This window comes from Oncorhynchus nerka, linkage group LG8 (genome assembly GCF_034236695.1).
Source record: "Oncorhynchus nerka isolate Pitt River linkage group LG8, Oner_Uvic_2.0, whole genome shotgun sequence".
NCBI classification, from domain to species: domain Eukaryota; kingdom Metazoa; phylum Chordata; class Actinopteri; order Salmoniformes; family Salmonidae; genus Oncorhynchus; species Oncorhynchus nerka.
In genome coordinates, this window is record NC_088403.1 from 69,923,829 (window position 1) to 69,949,390 (window position 25,562).

Here is a 25,562-nt window from a genome sequence, read left to right on the forward strand (position 1 = left end):
GGGCTGGGCGTCTCAGGCTCCACCGTCTCAGGCTCCACCCTCTCAGGGCTGGGCGTCTCAGGCTCCACCCTCTCAGGGCTGGGCGTCTCAGGCTCCACCCTCTCAGGGCTGGGCGTCTCAGGCTCTACCCTCTCAGGGCTGGGCGTCTCAGGCTCCACCCTCTCAGGGCTGGGCGTCTCAGGCTCCACCGTCTCAGGGCTGGGCGTCCCAGGCTCCACCCTCTCAGGGCTGGGCGTATCAGGCTCCACCCTCTCAGGGCTGGGCGTCTCAGGCTCCACCCTCTCAGGGCTGGGCGTCTCAGGCTCCACCCTCTCAGGGCTGGGCGTCTCAGGCTCCACCGTCTCAGGGCTGGGCGTCTCAGGCTCCACTGTCTCAGGCTCCACCCTCTCAGGGCTGGGCGTCTCAGGCTCCACCCTCTCAGGGCTGGGCGTCTCAGGCTCCACCGTCTCAGGCTCCACCCTCTCAGGGCTGGGCGTCTCAGGCTCCACCGTCTCAGGGCTGGGCGTCTCAGGCTCCACCCTCTCAGGGCTGGGCGTCTCAGGCTCCACCCTCTCAGGGCTGGGCGTCTCAGGCTCCACCCTCTCAGGGCTGGGCGTCTCAGGCTCCACCCTCTCAGGGCTGGGCGTCTCAGGCTCCACCGTCTCAGGGCTGGGCGTCTCAGGCTCCACCGTCTCAGGCTCCACCCTCTCAGGGCTGGGCATCTCAGGCTCCACCGTCTCAGGCTCCACCCTCTCAGGGCTGGGCGTCTCAGGCTCCACCGTCTCAGGCTCCACCCTCTCAGGGCTGGGCGTCTCAGGCTCCACCCTCTCAGGGCTGGGCGTCTCAGGCTCCACCCTCTCAGGGCTGGGCGTTTCAGGCTCCACCCTCTCAGGGCTGCGCGTCTCAGGCTTCACCCTCTCTGGGCTGGGCGTTTCAGGCTCCACCCTCTCAGGGCTGGGCGTCTCAGGCTCCACCCTCTCAGGGCTGGGCGTCTCAGGATCCACCGTCTCAGGCTCCACCCTCTCAGGGCTGGGCGTCTCAGGCTCCACCCTCTCAGGGCTGGGCGTCTCAGGCTCCACCCTCTCAGGGCTGGGCGTCTCAGGCTCCACCCTCTCAGGGCTGGGCGTCTCAGGCTCCACCCTCTCAGGGCTGGGCGTCTCAGGCTCCACCGTCTCAGGGCTGGGCGTCTCAGGCTCCACTGTCTCAGGCTCCACCCTCTCAGGGCTGGGCGTCTCAGGCTCCACCCTCTCAGGGCTGGGCGTCTCAGGCTCCACCGTCTCAGGGCTGGGCGTCTCAGGCTCCACCCTCTCAGGGCTGGGCGTCTCAGGCTCCACTGTCTCAGGCTCCACCCTCTCAGGGCTGGGCGTCTCAGGCTCCACCCTCTCAGGGCTGGGCGTCTCAGGCTCCACCCTCTCAGGGCTGGGCGTCTCAGGCTCCACCCTCTCAGGGCTGCGCGTCTCAGGCTTTACCCTCTCTGGGCTGGGCGTTTCAGGCTCCACCCTCTCAGGGCTGGGCGTCTCAGGCTCCACCCTCTCAGGGCTGGGCGTCTCAGGCTCCACCCTCTCAGGGCTGGGCGTCTCAGGCTCCACCGTCTCAGGGCTGGGCGTCTCAGGCTCCACCCTCTCAGGGCTGGGCGTCTCAGGCTCCACCCTCTCAGGGCTGGGCGTCTCAGGCTCCACCCTCTCAGGGCTGGGCGTCTCAGGCTCCACCGTCTCAGGGCTGGGCGTCTCAGGCTCCACTGTCTCAGGCTCCACCCTCTCAGGGCTGGGCGTCTCAGGCTCCACCCTCTCAGGGCTGGGCGTCTCAGGCTCCACCGTCTCAGGGCTGGGCGTCTCAGGCTCCACCCTCTCAGGGCTGGGCGTCTCAGGCTCCACTGTCTCAGGCTCCACCCTCTCAGGGCTGGGCGTCTCAGGCTCCACCCTCTCAGGGCTGGGCGTCTCAGGCTCCACTGTCTCAGGCTCCACCCTCTCAGGGCTGGGCGTCTCAGGCTCCACCCTCTCAGGGCTGGGCGTCTCAGGCTCCACCGTCTCAGGGCTGGGCGTCTCAGGCTCCACCCTCTCAGGGCTGGGCGTCTCAGGCTCCACCCTCTCAGGGCTGGGCGTCTCAGGCTCCACCCTCTCAGGGCTGGGCGTCTCAGGCTCCACCCTCTCAGGGCTGGGCGTCTCAGGCTCCACCGTCTCAGGGCTGGGCGTCTCAGGCTCCACCGTCTCAGGCTCCACCCTCTCAGGGCTGGGCGTCTCAGGCTCCACCGTCTCAGGCTCCACCGTCTCAGGCTCCACCCTCTCAGGGCTGGGCGTCTCAGGCTCCACCCTCTCAGGGCTGGGCGTCTCAGGCTCCACCCTCTCAGGGCTGGGCGTCTCAGGCTCCACCGTCTCAGGGCTGGGCGTCTCAGGCTCCACTGTCTCAGGCTCCACCCTCTCAGGGCTGGGCGTCTCAGGCTCCACCCTCTCAGGGCTGGGCGTCTCAGGCTCCACCGTCTCAGGGCTGGGCGTCTCAGGCTCCACCCTCTCAGGGCTGGGCGTCTCAGGCTCCACTGTCTCAGGCTCCACCCTCTCAGGGCTGGGCGTCTCAGGCTCCACCCTCTCAGGGCTGGGCGTCTCAGGCTCCACTGTCTCAGGCTCCACCCTCTCAGGGCTGGGCGTCTCAGGCTCCACCCTCTCAGGGCTGGGCGTCTCAGGCTCCACCGTCTCAGGGCTGGGCGTCTCAGGCTCCACCCTCTCAGGGCTGGGCGTCTCAGGCTCCACCCTCTCAGGGCTGGGCGTCTCAGGCTCCACCCTCTCAGGGCTGGGCGTCTCAGGCTCCACCCTCTCAGGGCTGGGCGTCTCAGGCTCCACCGTCTCAGGGCTGGGCGTCTCAGGCTCCACCGTCTCAGGCTCCACCCTCTCAGGGCTGGGCGTCTCAGGCTCCACCGTCTCAGGCTCCACCGTCTCAGGCTCCACCCTCTCAGGGCTGGGCGTCTCAGGCTCCACCGTCTCAGGCTCCACCCTCTCAGGGCTGGGCGTCTCAGGCTCCACCCTCTCAGGGCTGGGCGTCTCAGGCCACAGTGTCAGATTTCAGAAAGACTTTACGACGAAAGCAAACCATGCGATTATCTGAGGACCCAGCACCAACACATGGAGATCATATTGCAACCCACCAGGCGCGACACAAACGTCAGAAATAAGGATATAATTCATGCCTTTACCTTTGAAGATCCTCTTCTGTTGGCACTCCAAAACATAAACATCACAAATGGTCCTTTTGATCGATCAATTCTGTCGTTAGATCCCCAAAATGTCCATTTATTTCGCATGTTTTATTCAGAAAAACACCGGTTCCAACTCGCCCAACATGACGACAAAATATCTAATAAGTTACCTGTAAACTTGGTCCAAACATTTCAAACAACTAATCCAACTTTAGGTATTTTTTAAGGCGAATAATCGATGACATTTAAGTCGGGATAAACTGAGTTCAATAGCGGATAAAAACAATGTGGAGCTTTCAGGACACGCGCCCCAACCCCAACAGTACACTTGGCTGTCCACACAGAATGGAAATGGCTACTTCTTCATTTCTCAAAGGAAAAACACCAACCAATTGCATCCAGTGGATTGGCAGGCAAAACCCTGGAACTGCAGGCAAGATCCACATAGAAAACCCATTAACAACACTGTAACCTCAACAACAAAACCCAGGAACTGCAGGCAAGATCCACATAGAAAACCCATTAACAACACTGTAACCTCAACAACAAAACCCTGGAACTGCAGGCAAGATCCACATAGAAAACCCATTAAAAACACTGTCACCTCAACAACAAAACCCTGGAACTGCAGGCAAGATCCACATAGAAAACCCATTAAAAACACTGTCACCTCAACAACAAAACCCTGGAACTGCAGGCAAGATCCACATAGAAAACCCATTAAAAACACTGTAACCTCAACAACAAAACCCTGGAACTGCAGGCAAGATCCACATAGAAAACCCATTAAAAACACTGTCACCTCAACAACAAAACCCTGGAACTGCAGGCAAGATCCACATAGAAAACCCATTGAAAACACTGTCACCTCAACAACCAAAAACCTGGATGGTTTGTCCTCGGGGTTATTGCCTGCCAAATAGGTTCTGTTATACTCACATACATAATTGTAACAGTTTTAGAAACATAAGTCATTGTTTCCTATCCAAATCTACCAATTATATGCATATCCTCGATTCTGGGCCTGAGTAGCAGGCAGTATACTTTGGGTACGCTTTTCATCCGGACGTGAAATACCGCCCCCTAGCCCGAAGAGGTTTTATTTGTAAGCTGTTAGTGTCTTAAAATAAATCTAAACCTTTTACAATGAAGATCTGTGAAGTTATTTGGATGTTTTACCGACGATCTTTGAAAGACAGGGTCCTGAAAAAGGGACGTTTCTTTTTCTTTGCAGGTAACAAATTAATGTTGATGCTTTTGATTATCTCGTGATCTCAACATAACCACTTTTGTTATATGGTGATCGTGAGATAAGTCGTGACATCAGCAAACCAACAGTGGTCTGAAATTAACCTGTTGCTTCTACTCGGGACGCTTGCGTCCCAACTAGAGCTCTGGAAATGCAAATGCGTTACGCTAAATGCTAATAGTATTAGTTAAAACTCAAAAGTTCATTAAAATACACATGCAGGGTATCGAATTAAAGCTACACTCGTTGTGAATCCAGGCAACAAGTCAGATTTTTAAAATGCTTTTCGGCGAAAGCATGAGAAGCTATTATCTGATAGCATGCAACACCCCAAAAGACCCACAGGGGACGTAAACAAAATAATTAGCATTTCGGCGTTACACAAACCGCACAATAAAATAGAAAACATTCATTACCTTTCACCATCTTCTTTGTTGGCACTCCTAGATGTCCCATAAACACTATTTGGGTCTTTATTTCGATTAAATCGGTCCATATAAAGCCTAGATATCGTTATATGTAGACTGTGTGATAAACGAAAAAAACATCGTTTCAAAACGTAACATAATTTTTTAAAATTCAAAAAGTCGACGATAAACTTTCACAAAACACTTCGAAATACGTTTGTAATGCAACTTTAGGTATTAGTAAACGTTAATAAGCGATAAAATTCATCAGGAGGCGATGTAAAGATCATTAGCTGTCCGTCTGGAAAAATGTCCGGCTAGAAACTCAACGAAAATATCCGGTCCTAGACCGGATTAGATACGGTGTCCTGTATGTGTTTGACCAAGAAAAAACTCGAAGGGAAATGACAAGACTCTAGACACCCTGTGGAAGCTGTAGGTACTGCAACCTCAGTCAATTAATTGTGGTTCACGTTTATCAATGGGTTCAAGTAGCATGGATATATTTTCCCCATTTTCAGTGATCAGTTTTTCCTGTGCTTTTCGATGTAAATGCCGTTCTGGTAAAGCCACAGCAGTGATTAAACCAGTTTTTTAAACGTCTGAGTGTTTTCTATCCACACAGACTAAGCAAATGCATATACTATATTCCTGGCATGAGTAGCAGGGCGCCCGAAATGTTGCGCGATTTTTAACAGAATGTTCAAAAAAGTAGAGGGTCGACTGAAGAGGTTAAACAACTTAATTCAAATTAAATTAAATTAAACACAAACTACTGACATAGGGTGACAACTAGAAACACACAGTGGAAAAGTATTTTCCTGATTTCTGATTTTTTTGCACATTTGTCACACTTTCAGATCATCAAGCACATTTAAATATGACACAAGGATAACTCAAGTAAACACAAAATGAAGTTTTTAAGTGATCATTTTATTTAATAAGGGAAAAAGCTATCCGAACCTTCATGGCCCTATTTGACAAAGTAATTCCCTTGTTAAATCATGAATTTACTGTGGTTAATAAACATTTCTGGAAAGCTGAGTTCAATTTCACTAGCCACACCCAGACCTGATTACACCCAGACCTGATTACACCCAGACCTGATTACACCCAGACCTGATTACACCCAGACCTGATTACACCCAGACCTGATTACACCCAGACCTGATTACACCCAGACCCGATTACACCCAGACCTGATTACACCCAGACCTGATTACACCCAGACCTGATTACACCCAGACCTGATTACACCCAGACCTGATTACACTCAGACCTGATTACACCCAGACCTGATTACTGCCAGGCCTGATTTACTGCCAGGCCTGATTACTGCCAGGCCTGATTACTGCCAGACCTGATTACTGCCAGGCCTGATTACTGACAGACCTGATTACTGCCAGGCCTGATTACTGCCAGGCCTGATTACTGACAGGCCTGATTACTGACAGACCTGATTACTGCCAGACCTGATTACTGACAGACCTGATTACTGCCAGACCTGATTACTGACAGGCCTTATTACTGACAGACCTGATTACTGAGAGACCTGATTACACCCAGACCTGATTACACCCAGGCCTGATTACTGCCAGGCCTGATTACTGCCAGGCCTGATTACTGCCAGGCCTGATTACTGCCAGACCTGATTACTGCCAGGCCTGATTACTGCCAGGCCTGATTACTGCCAGACCTGATTACTGCCAGACCTGATTACTGCCAGACCTGATTAATGCCAGGCCTTATTACTGACAGACCTGATTACTGACAGACCTGATTACACCCAGGCCTGATTACTGCCAGGATTGGTTACTGCAAAGCCTGATTACTGCCAGACCTGATTACTGCTAGACCTGATTACTGCCAGACCTGATTACTGCCAGACCTGATTACTGACAGACCTGATTACTGACAGACCTGATTACTGCCAGACCTGATTACTGCCAGACCTGATTACTGCCAGACCTTATTATGACCTCCAGCTGAAGCGTGAGTTCTGCTCTCTACCAAGAAACCCTGAAGGAGAATGTCCGGCCATCAGTTCATGACCTCCAGCTGAAGCGCGCTTGGGTTCTGCAGCAGGACACGATCCAAAACACACCAGCAAGTCCCCCTCTGAATGGTTAAAAAAAAATGAAGGTTTTGGAGTGGCCTAGTCAAAGTCCAGACTTGAATCCGATTGAGATGCTGTGGCGTGACCTTAAAAAGACGGTTCATGCTCGAAAACCCTCCAATGTGGCTGAATTAAAACAATTCTGCAAAGAAGAGTGGGCCAGAATTCCTCCACAGCGATGTGAAAGACTCATTGCCGGTTATCACAAACGCTGGATTGCAGTTGTTGCTGCTGAGGGTGGCACAACCAGTTATTAGGTTTAGGTGGCGATTACTTTGTCACATTGGGCCATGATGGTTCGGATAGCTTTTTTCCTTTAATAAATCAAATCATCACTTAAAAACTGCATTGTGTGTTTTCTTGGGTTATCTTTGTGTCATATTTAAATTAGTTTCATGATCTGAAACATTTAATTGTGACAAAAGTGCAAAAAAAAAAAATCAGAAACCAGGAAGTACTTTTCCACAGCACTGTACGTCTCAACAACCTGTTCACCTATTGGTATCAGTTGTGTGTGAGTCTCCTACCCGTAGCCAGGGGAAGATGTCAACTAGACCCCCTCTAGCGATGGTCTGGACGATACCGTCGTTGTATTCCATCACAGTGGTCAGCTCAGGGTCACCAGATTGGTAGGTGGAGCTGAACACCAGGGTACACACCTAACGGTCAAGGATCAAAGGTCAGACATGTTTATTCATATGGTGGTGATATACTTAGACTTTTATTATCTAGCAAGTCAGAAGACCTCTGTTACAAGGGAGACCTGGCCAAGAGGGAGACCTGGCTAAGAGGGAGACCTGGCCAAGAGAAAGACCTGGCCAAGAGGGAGACCTGGCCAAGAGGGAGACCTGGCCAAGAGAAAGACCTTGCCAAGAGGGAGACCTGGCCAAGAGGGAGACCTGGCCAAGAGGGAGACCTGGCCAAGAGGGAGATCTGACTAAGAGGGAGACCTGGCTAAGAGGGAGACCTGACTAAGAGGGAGACCTGACTAAGAGGGAGACCTGACTAAGAGGGAGACCTGACTAAGAGGGAGACCTGGCTAAGAGGGAGACCTGACTAAGAGGGAGACCTGGCTAAGAGGGAGACCTGACTAAGAGGGAGACCTGACTAAGAGGGAGACCTGACTAAGAGGGAGACCTGGCTAAGAGGGAGACCTGGCTAAGAGGGAGACCTGACCAAGAGATAGACCTGGCCAGGAAGGAGACCTGGCCAAGAGGGAGACCTGACTAAGAGGGAGACCTGACTAAGAGGGAGACCTGACTAAGAGGGAGACCTGACTAAGAGGGAGACCTGACTAAGAGATAGAACTGACTAAGAGGGAGACCTGACTAAGAGGGAGACCTGGCTAAGAGGGAGACCTGGCTAAGAGGGAGACCTGACCAAGAGATAGACCTGGCCAGGAAGGAGACCTGGCCAAGAGGGAGACCTGACTAAGAGGGAGACCTGACTAAGAGGGAGACCTGGCTAAGAGGGAGACCTGACTAAGAGGGAGACCTGACTAAGAGGGAGACCTGGCTAAGAGATAGAACTGACGAAGAGGGAGACCTGGCTAAGAGGGAGACCTGACTAAGAGATAGAACTGACTAAGAGGGAGACCTGACTAAGAGGGAGACCTGACTAAGAGGGAGACCTGGCTAAGAGGGAGACCTGACTAAGAGGGAGACCTGACTAAGAGGGAGACCTGGCTAAGAGGGAGACCTGACTAAGAGATAGAACTGACTAAGGAGGGAGACCTGGCTAAGAGGGAGACCTGACTAAGAGATAGAACTGACTAAGAGGGAGACCTGTCTAAGAGGGAGACCTGACTAAGAGATAGAACTGACTAAGGAGGGAGACCTGACTAAGAGGGAGACCTGACTAAGAGGGAGACCTGACTAAGAGGGAGACCTGACTAAGAGGGAGACCTGACTAGGAGGGAGACCTGACTAAGAGGGAGACCTGACTAAGAGGGAGACCTGACTAAGAGATAGAACTGACTAAGAGGGAGACCTGACTAAGAGGGAGACCTGACTAAGAGGGAGACCTGACTAAGAGGGAGACCTGACTAAGAGGGAGACCTGACTAAGAGGGAGACCTGGCTAAGAGGGAGACCTGACTAAGAGGGAGACCTGACTAAGAGGGAGACCTGACTAAGAGGGAGACCTGACTAGGAGGGAGACCTGACTAGGAGGGAGACCTGGCTAAGAGGGAGACCTGGCTAAGAGGGAGACCTGGCTAAGAGGGAGACCTGACTAAGAGGGAGACCTGGCTAGGAGGGAGACCTGGCTAAGGAGGGAGACCTGGCTAAGAGGGAGACCTGACTAAGAGGGAGACCTGGCTAAGAGGGAGACCTGACTAAGAGGGGCAGCTAAAAACCCACTACAGTGCTTACAGCCAACACATAGATATCAATAACAATAAGTACCACATTGGTGACAGCTCTCATCAGAGGAGGATCAGGATCAATAGCCTGCCCCCTGCTGGCCTGGAGGTCACAGCACAGCGCCTCCACTGCCTCTAGTACTGGACACACACACACACACACACACACACACACACAGAAATGCAGAAGACAAACAGATACAGTATTTGAACACACACACATGCGTGCACACACACACACACACACCTTGGCCTCACCGATGCTCTGAAGTTTGGTGGTCCCCTCTCCGAACAGGGTAAAGGAGTTGTGTACTAGTCTGCGGTGGGTCTTCCATAGAGGAGAGTAGTCAGAGAACGCTATGTCCTTCCCCCCCCTGGTCAACAACTCTGTAGTCAACTGGAGAGGAGAAGAGAAGAGGAGAGGAGAGGAGTCAGAGAACGCTATGTCCGTCCCTCCTTGGGTCAACAACTCTGTAGTCAACTGGGGAGGAGGGAGAGGAGAGGAAAGGAGAGGAGAGGGAGGAGAGGGAGGGGAGTCAGAGAACGCTATGTCCCCCCCCCCCCTCCCGGGTCAACAACTCTGTAGTCAACTGGGGAGGAGGGAGAGGAGAGGGAGGGAGGGATAGGAGAGGAGTCAGATAACGCTATGTCCCCCCCCCGGGTCAACAGCTCTGTAGTCAACTAGAGAAGAGAAGAGGAGAGGAGAGGAGAGGAGAGGAGAGGAGAGGAGAGGAGAGGAGAGGAGAGGAGAGGAGAGGAGAGGAGAGGAGAGGAGAGGAGAGGAGTCAGAGAACGCTATGTCCTCTGGTCTGGGCAGACAGAGGGATGCTGTATGTCTGGTCTGGTCAGACAGAGGGATGCTGTATGTTTGGTCTGAGCAGACAGAGGGATGATGTATGTCTGGTCAGACAGAGGGATGCTGTATGTCTGGTCAGACAGAGGGATGCTGTATGTCTGGTCTGGGCAGACAGAGGGATGCTGTATGTTTGGTCTGGGCAGACAGAGGGATGCTGTATGTTTGGTCTGGGCAGACAGAGGGATGCTGTATGTTTGGTCTGGGCAGACAGAGGGATGCTGTATGTTTGGTCTGGGCAGACAGAGGGATGCTGTATGTTTGGTCTGGGCAGACAGAGGGATGCTGTATGTTTGGTCTGGGCAGACAGAGTGATGCTGTATGTTTGGTCTGGGCAGACAGAGGGATGCTGTATGTTTGGTCTGAGCAGACAGAGGGATGCTGTATGTCTGGGCTGGTCAGACAGAGGGATGCTGTATGTTTGGTCTGAGCAGACAGAGGGATGCTGTATGTTTGGTCTGAGCAGACAGAGGGATGCTGTATGTTTGGTCTGGGCAGACAGAGGGATGCTGTATGTTTGGTCTGGGCAGACAGAGGGATGCTGTATGTCTGGGCAGACAGAGGGATGCTGTATGTTTGGTCTGGGCAGACAGAGGGATGCTGTATGTTTGGTCTGGGCAGACAGAGGGATGCTGTATGTTTGGTCTGGGCAGACAGAGGGATGCTGTATGTTTGGTCTGGGCAGACAGAGGGATGCTGTATGTTTGGTCTGGGCAGACAGAGTGATGCTGTATGTTTGGTCTGGGCAGACAGAGGGATGCTGTATGTTTGGTCTGAGCAGACAGAGGGATGCTGTATGTCTGGTCTGGGCAGACAGAGGGATGCTGTATGTCTGGTCTGGTCAGACAGAGGGATGCTGTATGTCTGGGCTGGTCAGACAGAGGGATGCTGTATGTTTGGTCTGAGCAGACAGAGGGATGCTGTATGTTTGGTCTGAGCAGACAGAGGGATGCTGTATGTTTGGTCTGGGCAGACAGAGGGATGCTGTATGTTTGGTCTGGGCAGACAGAGGGATGCTGTATGTCTGGGCAGACAGAGGGATGCTGTATGTTTGGTCTGGGCAGACAGAGGGATGCTGTATGTTTGGTCTGGGCAGACAGAGGGATGCTGTATGTTTGGTCTGGGCAGACAGAGGGATGCTGTATGTTTGGTCTGGGCAGACAGAGGGATGCTGTATGTTTGGTCTGGGCAGACAGAGGGATGCTGTATGTTTGGTCTGGGCAGACAGAGTGATGCTGTATGTTTGGTCTGGGCAGACAGAGGGATGCTGTATGTTTGGTCTGAGCAGACAGAGGGATGCTGTATGTCTGGTCTGGGCAGACAGAGGGATGCTGTATGTCTGGTCTGGTCAGACAGAGGGATGCTGTATGTCTGGGCTGGTCAGACAGAGGGATGCTGTATGTTTGGTCTGAGCAGACAGAGGGATGCTGTATGTTTGGTCTGAGCAGACAGAGGGATGCTGTATGTTTGGTCTGGGCAGACAGAGGGATGCTGTATGTTTGGTCTGGGCAGACAGAGGGATGCTGTATGTCTGGGCAGACAGAGGGATGCTGTATGTTTGGTCTGGGCAGACAGAGGGATGCTGTATGTTTGGTCTGGGCAGACAGAGGGATGCTGTATGTTTGGTCTGGGCAGACAGAGGGATGCTCTATGTTTGGTCTGGGCAGACAGAGGGATGCTGTATGTTTGGTCTGGGCAGACAGAGGGATGCTGTATGTTTGGTCTGGGCAGACAGAGTGATGCTGTATGTTTGGTCTGGGCAGACAGAGGGATGCTGTATGTTTGGTCTGAGCAGACAGAGGGATGCTGTATGTCTGGTCTGGGCAGATAGAGGGATGCTGTATGTCTGGTCTGGTCAGACAGAGGGATGCTGTATGTCTGGGCTGGTCAGACAGAGGGATGCTGTATGTTTGGTCTGAGCAGACAGAGGGATGCTGTATGTTTGGTCTGAGCAGACAGAGGGATGCTGTATGTTTGGTCTGGGCAGACAGAGGGATGCTGTATGTTTGGTCTGGGCAGACAGAGGGATGCTGTATGTTTGGTCTGAGCAGACAGAGGGATGCTGTATGTTTGGTCTGGGCAGACAGAGGGATGCTGTATGTTTGGTCTGGGCAGACAGAGGGATGCTGTATGTTTGGTCTGGGCAGACAGAGGGATGCTGTATGTTTGGTCTGAGCAGACAGAGGGATGCTGTATGTTTGGTCTGGGCAGACAGAGGGATGCTGTATGTTTGGTCTGAGCAGACAGAGGGATGCTGTATGTCTGGTCTGGGCAGACAGAGGGATGCTGTATGTCTGGTCTGGTCAGACAGAGGGATGCTGTATGTCTGGGCTGGTCAGACAGAGGGATGCTGCATGTCTGGTCTGGGCAGACAGAGGGATGCTGTATGTCTGGTCAGACAGAGGGATGCTGTATGTCTGGTCTGAGCAGACAGAGGGATGCTGTATGTTTGGTCTGAGCAGACAGAGGGATGCTGTATGTCTGGGCAGACAGAGGGATGCTGTATGTCTGGTCAGACAGCGGGATGCTGTATGTCTGGTCTGGGCAGACAGAGGGATGCTGTATGTCTGGGTAGACAGAGGGATGCTGTATGTCTGGTCTGGGCAGACAGAGGGATGCTGTATGTCTGGTCTGGGCAGACAGAGGGATGCTGTATGTTTGGTCTGGGCAGACAGAGGGATGCTGTATGTCTGGTCTGGGCAGACAGGGGATGCTGTATGTCTGGTCAGACAGAGGGATGCTGTATGTCTGGTCAGACAGAGTGATGCTGTATGTTTGGTCTGGGCAGACAGAGGGATGCTGTATGTCTGGGCAGACAGCGGGATGCTGTATGTCTGGTCTGGGCAGACAGAGGGATGCTGTATGTCTGGTCTGGTCAGACAGAGGGATGCTGTATGTCTGGTCTGGGCAGACAGAGGGATGCTGTATGTCTGGTCAGACAGAGGGATATATGTTTGATTTGAGGAAAGCCTGAAACAGCTAATATCCTGTCCTTTAAATTCAGCAGTAATACAACTCAGACTATCTGATCTGCCTCTGGGTTGTGGTTCACCATCTTGGGTCTCCCAGCGAAGTCCTTCCCTCTCTGCAGTAGCACCTCTCTGGCATGCTGGTAGGTGTTCACGACCACTGTGTAATGAGGGCCCAGGTACAGGGCATACAGTGGCCCATACCTTACACACACACACACACACACACACACACACACACACACACACACACACACACACACACACACACACACACACACACACACACACACACACACACACACACACACACACACACTAAATGAGGTCATTTAGTCACTTTGTTAACCAACGTCTACAACTAAAATAGAAGCATACTGAGAGACAGAACAGACAGTAGGTTCTGACACCAGGAGACAGAACAGACAGTAGGTTCTGACACCAGGAGACAGAACAGACAGTAGGTTCTGACACCAGGAGACAGAACAGACAGTAGGTTCTGACACCAGGAGACAGAACAGACAGTAGGTTCTGACACCAGGAGACAGAACAGACAGTAGGTTCTGACACCAGGAGACAGAACAGACAGTAGGTTCTGACACCAGGAGACAGAACAGACAGTAGGTTCTGACACCAGGAGACAGAACAGACAGTAGGTTCTGACACCAGGAGACAGAACAGACAGTAGGTTCTGACACCAGGAGACAGAACAGACAGTAGGTTCTGACACCAGGAGACAGAACAGACAGTAGGTTCTGACACCAGGAGACAGAACAGACAGTAGGTTCTGACACCAGGAGACAGAACAGACAGTAGGTTCTGACACCAGGAGACAGAACAGACAGTAGGTTCTGACACCAGGAGACAGAACAGACAGTAGGTTCTGACACCAGGAGACAGAACAGACAGTAGGTTCTGACACCAGGAGACAGAACAGACAGTAGGTTCTGACACCAGGAGACAGAACAGACAGTAGGTTCTGACACCAGGAGACAGAACAGACAGTAGGTTCTGACACCAGGAGACAGAACAGACAGTAGGTTCTGACACCAGGAGACAGAACAGACAGTAGGTTCTGACACCAGGAGACAGAACAGACAGTAGGTTCTGACACCAGGAGACAGAACAGACAGTAGGTTCTGACACCAGGAGACAGAACAGACAGTAGGTTCTGTCTGACACCAGGAGACAGAACAGACAGTAGGTTCTGACACCAGGAGACAGAACAGACAGTAGGTTCTGTCTGACACCAGGAGACAGAACAGACAGTAGGTTCTGACACCAGGAGACAGAACAGACAGTAGGTTCTGTCTGACACCAGGAGACAGAACAGACAGTAGGTTCTGTCTGACACCAGGAGACAGAACAGACAGTAGGTTCTGTCTGACACCAGGAGACAGAACAGACAGTAGGTTCTGTCTGACACCAGGAGACAGAACAGACAGTAGGTTCTGTCTGACACCAGGAGACAGAACAGACAGTAGGTTCTGACACCAGGAGACAGAACAGACAGTAGGTTCTGTCTGACACCAGGAGACAGAACAGACAGTAGGTTCTGTCTGACACCAGGAGACAGAACAGACAGTAGGTTCTGTCTGACACCAGGAGACAGAACAGACAGTAGGTTCTGTCTGACACCAGGAGACAGAACAGACAGTAGGTTCTGTCTGACACCAGGAGACAGAACAGACAGTAGGTTCTGACACCAGGAGACAGAACAGACAGTAGGTTCTGTCTGACACCAGGAGACAGAACAGACAGTAGGTTCTGTCTGACACCAGGAGACAGAACAGACAGTAGGTTCTGTCTGACACCAGGAGACAGAACAGACAGTAGGTTCTGTTTGACACCAGGAGACAGAACAGACAGTAGGTTCTGACACCAGGAGACAGAACAGACAGTAGGTTCTGACACCAGGGGACAGAACAGACAGTAGGTTCTGACACCAGGAGACAGAACAGACAGTAGGTTCTGACACCAGGAGACAGAACAGACAGTAGGTTCTGTCTGACACCAGGAGACAGAACAGACAGTAGGTTCTGTCTGACACCAGGAGACAGAACAGACAGTAGGTTCTGACACCAGGAGACAGAACAGACAGTAGGTTCTGTCTGACACCAGGAGACAGAACAGACAGTAGGTTCTGTCTGACACCAGGAGACAGAACAGACAGTAGGTTCTGTCTGACACCAGGAGACAGAACAGACAGTAGGTTCTGTCTGACACCAGGAGACAGAACAGACAGTAGGTTCTGACACCAGGAGACAGAACAGACAGTAGGTTCTGACACCAGGAGACAGAACAGACAGTAGGTTCTGTCTGACACCAGGAGACAGAACAGACAGTAGGTTCTGTCTGACACCAGGAGACAGAACAGACAGTAGGTTCTGACACCAGGAGACAGAACAGACAGTAGGTTCTGTCTGACACCAGGAGACAGAACAGACAGTAGGTTCTGTCTGACACCAGGAGACAGAACAGACAGTAGGTTCTGTCTGACACCAGGAGACAGAACAGACAGTAGGTTCTGACACCAGGAGACAGAACAGACAGTAGGTTCTGTCTGACACCAGGAGACAGAACAGACAGTAGGTTCTGACACCAGGAGACAGAACAGACAGTAGGTTCTGTCTGACACCAGGGGACAGAACAGACAGTAGGTTCTGACACCAGGAGACAGAACAGACAGTAGGTTCTGTCTGACACCAGGAGACAGAACAGACAGTAGGTTCTGACACCAGGAGACAGAACAGACAGTAGGTTCTGTCTGACACCAGGAGTCAGAACAGACAGTAGGTTCTGTCTGACACCAGGGGACAGAACAGACAGTAGGTTCTGACACCAGGAGACAGAACAGACAGTAGGTTCTGTCTGACACCAGGAGACAGAACAGACAGTAGGTTCTGTCTGACACCAGGAGACAGAACAGACAGTAGGTTCTGACACCAGGAGACAGAACAGACAGTAGGTTCTGTCTGACACCAGGAGACAGAACAGACAGTAGGTTCTGACACCAGGAGACAGAACAGACAGTAGGTTCTGTCTGACACCAGGAGTCAGAACAGACAGTAGGTTCTGTCTGACACCAGGAGACAGAACAGACAGTAGGTTCTGACACCAGGAGTCAGAACAGACAGTAGGTTCTGTCTGACACCAGGAGACAGAACAGACAGTAGGTTCTGTCTGACACCAGGAGACAGAACAGACAGTAGGTTCTGACACCAGGAGACAGAACAGACAGTAGGTTCTGTCTGACACCAGGAGACAGAACAGACAGTAGGTTCTGTCTGACACCAGGGGACAGAACAGACAGTAGGTTCTGTCTGACACCAGGAGACAGAACAGACAGTAGGTTCTGTCTGACACCAGGAGACAGAACAGACAGTAGGTTCTGTCTGACACCAGGAGACAGAACAGACAGTAGGTTCTGTCTGACACCAGGAGTCAGAACAACATCATCCTACCTGTGTCCCAGCTCTGTGAAACGGAGATGAGGGGGCTGGTCTCCCATCAGACTCAGGAGACTCCCCAGGAGAGGGAGGGAGGGGAGGCAGGGTAATGGGGGGTAACTAGGGGGGTGAGAGTCTCCCCCTCCCAACCTCATCACCCCTTTGAGCAGGAGACAGGCCGTAGCTCCAGCTAGGACCCACAGCAACAGAGTGGTAGGACAGACTGATAGAACAGACACCACTAGTCCTCCGGATGCCATCATGTAGCCACAGAGCGATGGAGGTTCCAAATGTCCTTTTGTTCCTTCGTAGTTTGATCTTTGTTCCTGTGTAAATATGAATGTGAGAGAGCAGCAATCCCGAAGGAACTGACTAATTGACTGTTCTGGTACAACTGACTAGCTATCTGAATCCTGGACCTAGAAGGGATTCTCTCTCTCTCTCAGTGTCCTTCCATCCCTCCGCCCCCTCCACCCTCTTAGCCAGGGGGACGTCACTGAGCCTTGAGGGGTTACGGGTCAGGGATGTGGTTTATTTTTTTATTTAACTAGGCAATGAAGGTCACGCTGCACCACCCTGGTCTGGTTGTGTTTATCCTCGGATGGGGCCACAGTGTCTCCTGACCCCTCCTGTCTCAGCCTCCAGTATTTATGCTGCAGTAGTTTATGTGTCGGGGGGCTAGGGTCAGTTTGTTATATCTGGAGTACTTCTCCTGTCCTATTCGGTGTCCTGTGTGAATCTAAGTGTGCGTTCTCTAATTCTCTCCTTATCTCTTTCTTTCTCTCTCTCGGAGGACCTGAGCCCTAGGACCATGCCCCAGGACTACCTGACATGATGACTCCTTGCTGTCCACAGTCTACCTGGCCATGCTGCTGCTCCAGTTTCAACTGACCTGAGCCCTAGGACCGTGCCCCAGGACTACCTGACATGATGACTCCTTGCTGTCCCCAGTCCACCTGACTGTGCTGCTGCTCCAGTTTCAACTGTTCTGCCTTATTATTATTCGACCATGCTGGTCATTTATGAACATTTGAGCATCTTGGCCATGTTCTGTTATAATCTCCACCCGGCACAGCCAGAAGAGGACTGGCCACCCCACATAGCCTGGTTCCTCTCTAGGTTTCTTCCTAGGTTTTGGCCTTTCTAGGGAGTTTTTCCTAGCCACCGTGCTTCTACACCTGCATTGCTTGCTGTTTGGGGTTTTAGGCTGGGTTTCTGTACAGTACTTTGAGATATCAGCTGATGTACGAAGGGCTATATAAATAAATTTGATTTGATTTGATTTTGATTTATCTCCCACAATCCCCTTGACTTTCCCCCGTGTAGATATGGGAGTTTTTCAAAATTGGGTTTGTTTTGGAATTCTTTGTGGATCTGTGTAATCTGAGGGAAATATGTCTCTCTAATATGGTCATACATTGGGCAGGAGGTTAGGAAGTGCAGCTCAGTTTCCACCTCATTTTGTGGGCAGTGAGGACATAGCCTGTCTTCTCTTGAGAGCCATGCCATGTTTGTTATGGAAGGTTTGGGAATCGCTTCCTTTTAGGTGGTTGTAGAATTTAACGGCTCTTTTCTAGATTTTGATAATTAGTGGGTATCGGCCTAATTCTGCTCTGCATTATTTGGTGTTCTACATTGTACACAGAGGATATTTTTGCAGAATTCTGCATGCTGAGTCTCAATTTGGTATTTGTCCCATTTTGTGAATTCTTGGTTGGTGAGCGGACCCCAGACCTCACAAACATAAAGGGCAATGGGCTCTATGACTGATTCAAGTATTTTTAGCCAAATCCTAATTGGTATGTTGAAATGTTATGTTCCTTTTGATGGCATAGAAGGCCCTTCTTGCCTTGTCTCTCAGATCGTTCACAGGAAGTTACCTGTGGCGCTGAATTCCCGCGGTTGCTGTTGACGCATGTCCCACGGTAGTTGTTGGGGTCAAATTTGTCTCTATTTTTGTGGACTGGGTGAATCAGTCCTCGGTTCCAAATATTGGGGAAGATGCCAGAGCTGAGGATGATGTTAAAGAGTTTTAGTATAGCCATTTGGAATTTGGGTTGGAGGGTTTGTATTTTGTCCTGTAGTTCATTTAATGTAATTGGAGAATCCAGTGGGTTCTGATCGTCTTTCAGTTCATCTCTCTCTCTCTCTCTCTCTCTCTCTCTCTCTCTCTCTCTCTCTCTCTCTCTCTCTCTCTCTCTCTCGTTATCAGTATACCAGCCTTGTGTATCCCTAACCCACCAGTCAGTCAAGGTTGCCCAGCTAAGCAAAGCAAACCTAGTTAGCCTCTCTCTGTCTCCTTGGAACCACAGCAACAGTGGAGGAAAGACAACAACCATAACAGATGGAAGTGGTGAGAGGGAAGCACTGCCCTAGGGAGAGGAGAGGAGAGGAGAGGAGGAGGGAGAGGAGAGGAGAGGAGAGCAGAGGAGAGGAGAGGAGAGGAGGAGGAGGAGAGGAGAGGAGAGGAGAGGAGAGGAGAGGAGAGGAGAGGAGAGGGAGAGGGATACAGAGTGTGTGAGTTTCCCTAGGGGGAGAGAAGAAGAGAGAGAGAGAGAGAGAGAGAGAGAGAGAGAGTGTGTGTCCCTAGGGGGAGAGAAGAGGAGAGAGAAGAGGAGAGAGAGACAGAGTGTGTGTCCCTAGGGGGAGAGAAGAGGAGAGGAGAGAGAGTGTGTGTGTGTGAGGAGCTGAGGAGAGGTGAGGAGAGGAGAGGTGAGGAGATGAGAAGAGAAGAGAGGTGAGGAGAAGAGACGAGAGATGAGGAGAGGAGACAAAGTGAGAGGAGAGGAGAGGAGAGGAGAGGAGACGGAAGAATGTAAGCTTACTATTAGGTGTGTGTCCATCCATCATAGCAGTCAAGGCCTCAGTCAGCCGGGGAATAGACAGTCATTGAATGAACAGACAGCCTGTATAGCTGCTAGAGACCAGAGAGATACAAGGACATGGCTCTCACATACACTCTGCATTTAACGCAATGTGTGTTTTGATAGCCTCCATGTTTTTAGGAGGAACATAGCCTACCAGTAGCACCATGGTTTCAGAGTAGTTCCCACCCCTCCTCCTCCACATTGAGAGTGTCACAGCTCCTCGCTCACCAATAGAACAACTCCCCGATAGTTCTGGTTCTAGAATTCCCCTTTCTGAAAGAATCCAAACACTTCACAATGAATATAATAATATAATATATAGTATATAGTAATATAATAGCAATGAGTGAAGTCTATTTTATTATTATTTCGTTATCACGTTATAACGGGAAACATGTCGTTATTATGAAATAATCTGGTTGCAGGTTATTTTTTAGAAATAGACTTTATTATGCTAAAACGTTAGCATAGAGGCTACTTGGCTGTCCGGGGTGGCTGGTCTCAGACGAGGTGGAGGTCCTGGGCTGGCGTAGTTACACGTGGTCTGCGGGATGTGAGGCCTGTTGGACGTACTGCCAAATTCTCTAAGACGACGTTTGAGGCGGCTTATGGTAGAGAGATGAACATTCAAGTCTCCGGTTGTAGTTCTGGTGGACATTCCTGCAGTCAGCATGCCAATTGCACGCTCCCTCAAAACTGGAGACATCTGTGGCATTGTGTTGTGTGAGACAACTGCAACAATTTTTAAGTGTCCTTTTGTTGTCCCCAGCACAAGGTGCTCCTGTGAAATGATCATGCTGTTTATTAATCAGCACTTGTGATTAAATGGGCGCTTATTGACATTTTGATTGGCATTGAGTAGCAGTGGAACGCTTGATCAGTTGGACATGCTTCAAATCAAATCAAATCAAAGTTTATTTGTCACGTGCGCCGAATACAACAGGTGTGGTAGACCTCACAGTGAAATGCTTACTTACAGGCTCTAACCAATAGTGCGGAGAAAAAAAGGTATGTATGTGTGTGTGTGTGTGTGTGTGTGTGTGTGTGTGTGTGTATTTATGTTTATGTGTGTGTGTGTGTGTGTGTGTGTGTGTGTGTGTGTGTGTGTGTGTGTGTGTGTGTGTGTGTGTGTGTGTGTGTGTGTGTAGGTAAGTAAAGAAATAAAACAACAGCAGAAAGACATTTGAAAAAAGAGTAGCAAAGCTCCATACAGACACCGGTTAGTCAGGCTTATTGAGGTAGTATGTAGGTATCATTAATGCAAATAGTCCAGGTAACCATTGGTTACCTGTTCAGGAGTCTTATGGCTTGGGCGTAAAAACTATTGAGAAACCTTTTTGTCCTAGACTTGGCACTCCGGTACCGCTTGCCATGTGGTAGTAGAGAGAACAGTCTATGACTGGGGTGGCTGGGCTCTTTGACAATTTTTAGGGTCTGACACCGCCTGGCGTAGAGGTCCTGGTTGGCAGGCAGCTTAGCCCCAGTGATGTACTGGGCCGTACATACTACCCTCTGTAGCGCCTTGCAGTCGGATGCCGAGCAGTTGCCATACCAGGCAGTGATGCAACCGGTCAGGATGCTCTCGATGTTGCAGCTGTAGAACCTTTTGAGGATCTACGGACCCATGCCAAATCTTTTTAGTTTCCTGAGGGGGAATAGGCTTTGTCATGCCCTCTTAACGACTGTCTTCACAATTTATTGTTGATGTGGACACCAAGGGATTTGAAGCTCTCAACCTGCTCCACTACAGCCCCGTCAATGAGAATGGGGACGTGCTTGGTGCTCCTTTTCCTGTAGTTCACAATCATCTCCTTAGTCTTGGTTACGTTGAGGGATAGGTTGTTATTCTGGCACCACCCGGCCAGGTCTCTGACTCCCTCCCTATAGGCTGTCTCGTCATTGTCGGTGATCAGGCCTACCACTGTTGTGTCATCAGCAAACTCAATGATGGTGTTGGAGTCATGCCTGGCCATGCAGTCATGAGAGAACAGGGAGTACAGGAGAGGACAGAGCACGCACCCCTGGGGATCTCCAGTGTTGAGGATCAGCGTGGCAGATGTGTTGCAACCTACCCTCACCACCTGGGGGCGGCCTGTCAGGAAGTCCAGGATCCAGTTGCAGAGGAAGGTGTTTAGTCCCAGGATTCTTAGCTTGGTGATGAGCTTTGAGGGTACTATGGTGTTGAACGCTGAGCTGTAGTCAATGAACAGCATTCTCACATAGGTGTTCCTTTTGTTCAGGTGGGAAAGGGCAGTGTGGAGTGCAATAGAGATTGCATCATCTATGGATCTGTTTTGGGCGGTATGAAAATTGGAGTGGATCTTGGGTTTCTGGGATAATGGTGCTGATGTGAGCCATTACCAGCCTTTCAAAGCACTTCATGGCTACGGACGTGAGTGCTACGGGTCTGTAGTCATTTAGGCAGGTTGCCTTTGTGTTCTTGGGCACAAAGGCAACCTCAGGGAATCGCCCGCAGCAAGAGCAACATCATTGATATATACAGAGAGAAGAGTCGGCCCGAGAATTGAACCCTGTGGCACCCCCATAGAGACTGCCAGAGGACCGGACAGCATGCCCTCCGATTTGACACACTGAACTCTGTCTGCAAAGTAATTGGTGAACCAGGCAAGGCAGTCATCCGAAAAACCGAGGCTACTGAGTCTGCCGATAAGAATATGGTGATTGAAAGCCGAAAGTCGAAAGCCTTGGCAAGGTCGATGAAGACGGCTGCACAGTACTGTCTTTTATCGATGGCGGTTATGATATCGTTTAGTACCTTGAGCGTGGCTGAGGTGCACCGGTGACCGGCTCGGAAACCAGATTGCACAGCGGAGAAGGTACGGTGGGATTCGAGATGGTCAGTGACCTGTTTGTTGACTTGGCTTTCGAAGACCTTAGAAAGGCAGGGCAGGATAGATATAGGTCTGTAACAGTTTGGGTCCAGGGTGTCTCCCCCTTTGAAGAGGGGGATGACTGCGTCAGCTTTCCAATCCTTGGAGATCTCAGACAATATGAAAGAGAGGTTGAACAGGCTGGTAATAGGGGTTGCGACAATGGCGGCGGATAGTTTCAGAAATAGAGGGTCCAGATTGTCAAGCCCAGCTGATTTGTACGGGTCCAGGTTTTGCAGCTCTTTCAGAACATCTGCTATCTGGATTTGGGTAAAGGAGAACCTGGAGAGGCTTGGGCGAGTAGCTGCGGGGGGGGCGGAGCTGTTGGCCGAGGTTGGAGTAGCCAGGCGGAAGGCATGGCCAGCCGTTGAGAAATGCTTGTTGAAGTTTTCGATAATCATGGATTTATTGGTGGTGACCGTGTTACCTAGCCTCAGTGCAGTGGGCAGCAGGGAGGAGGTGCTCTTGTTCTCCATGGACTTCACAGTGTCCCAGAACTTTTTGGAGTTGGAGCTACAGGATGCAAACTTCTGCCTGAAGAAGCTGGCCTTAGCTTTCCTGACTAAACCAAGATAATTAACAGATCACCATTTACAGAGTTAGGGTTGTACCTGGTGGGTTCCTTGATGATTTGTGTGAGATTGAGGGCATCTAGCTTAGATTGTAGGACTGCCGGGGTGTTAAGCATATCCCAGTTTAGGTCACCTAACAGAACAAACTCTGAAGCTAGATGGGGGGCGATCAATTCACAAATGGTGTCCAGGGCACAGCAGCAGTTGTAAATGACTATTACTGTAGCTGGAAATGGCAGATTTTTTTTATCAGCAACCTGTATTCCAATGGCACGTTGTGTTAGCTAATCCAAGTTTATAAATTTAAAAGGCTAATTGATCATTAGAAAACTTTTTTGCAATTATGTTAGCACAGCTGAAAACTGTGGTCCTGATTAAAGAAGGAATAAAACTGTCCTTCTTTAGACTAGTTGAGTATCTGGAGCATCAGCATTTGAGGGTTCGATTACAGGTCACGGAGAGAGAGCATATGTCCCTGTGGTTTGCGTCCTATGGCTGGAGCCAAACGTCCCGGGGCGGGGGTACATGACGGCCAGGATCGTCATCATGGTTGGCGTCCGTCACTCCGGGTGCTTGTTTATGGTTCACACACGCATTTGCACATTCACCTGGTCTCCATGATTACATGATTCCCTTCGTGTTTCTGTTGCTGTTTCATGCCGGTTTGTGTTTATTGTTTTGTTGTTATGTTCACTCCATGAACTTGTTTTGTATTTCAAGTGTTCAGTTTTATGTCTTTAAATAAACATTATGGACACTTACCACGTTGCGCATTGGTCCTCCGATCCTTCTCGCTACTCCTCAGAAGAATGCCGTTACAGTATCAGAAGTGGCTCTAAAACCACACGCGGTTTCCTACTCCTAGTCACAACACTGATCAACTTGTTGTTAGCTGGCTAGCTAGCATCACTACCTACCTCGATGACTGAAGGCAAAGAGATCTCCCATTCTATCGCTATGGCATCGAACATTCCGCCACCAAATCCCATGGTTCTCACAGGGGACTGGAATACTAATTGGGACAACTTCAGGGATGAATTCGAGGACTGTGCGCTGGCGACCGGTCTACATGAGAAACCCAACGAGGTACAAGCGGCAACTCTGAGGAGTTTAATGGGCAGCGAATGCAGGCACAATCTCACCCTCACAGCACGACAACAGCATGATGCAAAGGCTATATTGGATGCATTGGAGAATTACTTCAAACCCGCCAGGAACGTCATTTACGAGCGGTTCAGTTTTGGAAGCTGCAAACAGGAAGAGGGTGAGTCAGTGCACAAATCAGTTTTGTAACCCGTTTGAGAGAACGATCCGTTACTTGTGAATATCTGAAAGAGAATTTGATTCGTGACAAAATAGGAATTGCAAATAAGGATACACGCCGGCGTCGACTGAGAGAGAGAGGCTTTACATTAGTAACTGCCATTGAAATGTGGCGCACTGCCGAAGTCACTGACATGAGAATGAGAGCAATGGAAATTGAAACCCTCCGACGTGTACACGCTGTTGCCAGGCATTTAGACAAAACCAATCGAGGCAGAGTAATTCACCACGAACGGTGAACACAGAGAGCCCCGTAGTGAAAACTGTGGAAATACACACACGAGGCTAAGAGCACTACCCTGCCTACGGAAACCCATGCAGAGCTTGTGAAACTAATAATCGCTTTGCAAAAGTGTGTCTCAAAAGCAAAAGAAGGGTGAGTTTCACTGTGTTGATGATGTCACTCAATGTTCAGAGCTGAACAGTGAAAGTGACATTTACATGCATGAATCCATTGGGGCTGTACACTCAAGAGGGAAGTAATGGTTTGTGACACTACGATTACACAACAAGCAACAACAATATCAACTGGATTCCGGTGCTACATGCAACGTAATGAGCTACAAAGACAAAATCAATCTGGCACCTGACACACATCTATTGCCCAGTGATACTAGTCTAAAGCTGTACTCAGGAGAGCTAATGAGCTATATGGGCACCTTTGAGACCAAATGTGTTATTCGAGGACGCAAACACAAGCTGGAGTTTGAGATTGTGAAAACCAGTCAACATCCTCTCCTATCAAGCTCTACATGTGAACACCTGGTACTGATGCAGTTCACTGTACCAAATGACCTGCACATTGTGGATCATGTCCAGCATGGACCCCTACCCCTACTCAGCAGATATGACGACGTATTCCGTTGAATCAGTGCCTGGGGAGGTACACTTTGAAGTGGATGAGAGCATCACTCCAGTCCAGTGTGCTCCTCACAATGTGCCCTGCACAATGAAAGTGGCTATGAAGGCCCAGCTGAACCAAGCACTGAAACGATCCCACTACATCATGTCGACGCTAGCGGATGTCCTCTATAAGCTTCCCAAGGCTGCATTCCTTCAATGGAAGCTGGACGAAGAAAGCAGCTTCATGACTACCTTCTGGACCCCCTGGGGTCGGAAACGCTGGCTCAAGCTCCCGTTTGGTGTCTCAGTGGCGTCTGAGATATACCAACGCAAGCAGCAGTTACTGGCTGGGCTCAAGGGCATTGAACCCATCGCCGATGATGTCCTGATCGTAGGCTGTGGTGACACAGACGAAGAAGCAGAACGCGACCATGATGTGAAGCTCCTGGCACTGATGGAGCGCTGCCGATCAGTTAAGCTTCGTCTTGGCCTGAAG

At 50.7% G+C, this 25,562-nt stretch overlaps 1 protein-coding gene across 1 annotated transcript in view; it reads right to left on the reverse strand.

Moving 5' to 3' along the window:
- The window catches only part of LOC135572987 (steroid 17-alpha-hydroxylase/17,20 lyase), a 46,115-nt gene extending 29,125 nt beyond the window's left edge, over positions 1–16,990 (reverse strand). The window contains exons 1-5 of the mRNA XM_065022030.1: positions 16,586–16,990; positions 13,205–13,325; positions 9,558–9,696; positions 9,343–9,440; positions 7,466–7,597 (exon numbers count right to left, since the gene is read on the reverse strand). Coding sequence (XP_064878102.1) covers positions 7,466–7,597; positions 9,343–9,440; positions 9,558–9,696; positions 13,205–13,325; positions 16,586–16,833 — 738 coding nt within the window. The 5' untranslated portion in view covers positions 16,834–16,990. The remainder of the gene's footprint in view (positions 1–7,465; positions 7,598–9,342; positions 9,441–9,557; positions 9,697–13,204; positions 13,326–16,585) is intronic.
- Between the last annotated feature and the right edge of the window lie 8,572 nt (positions 16,991–25,562).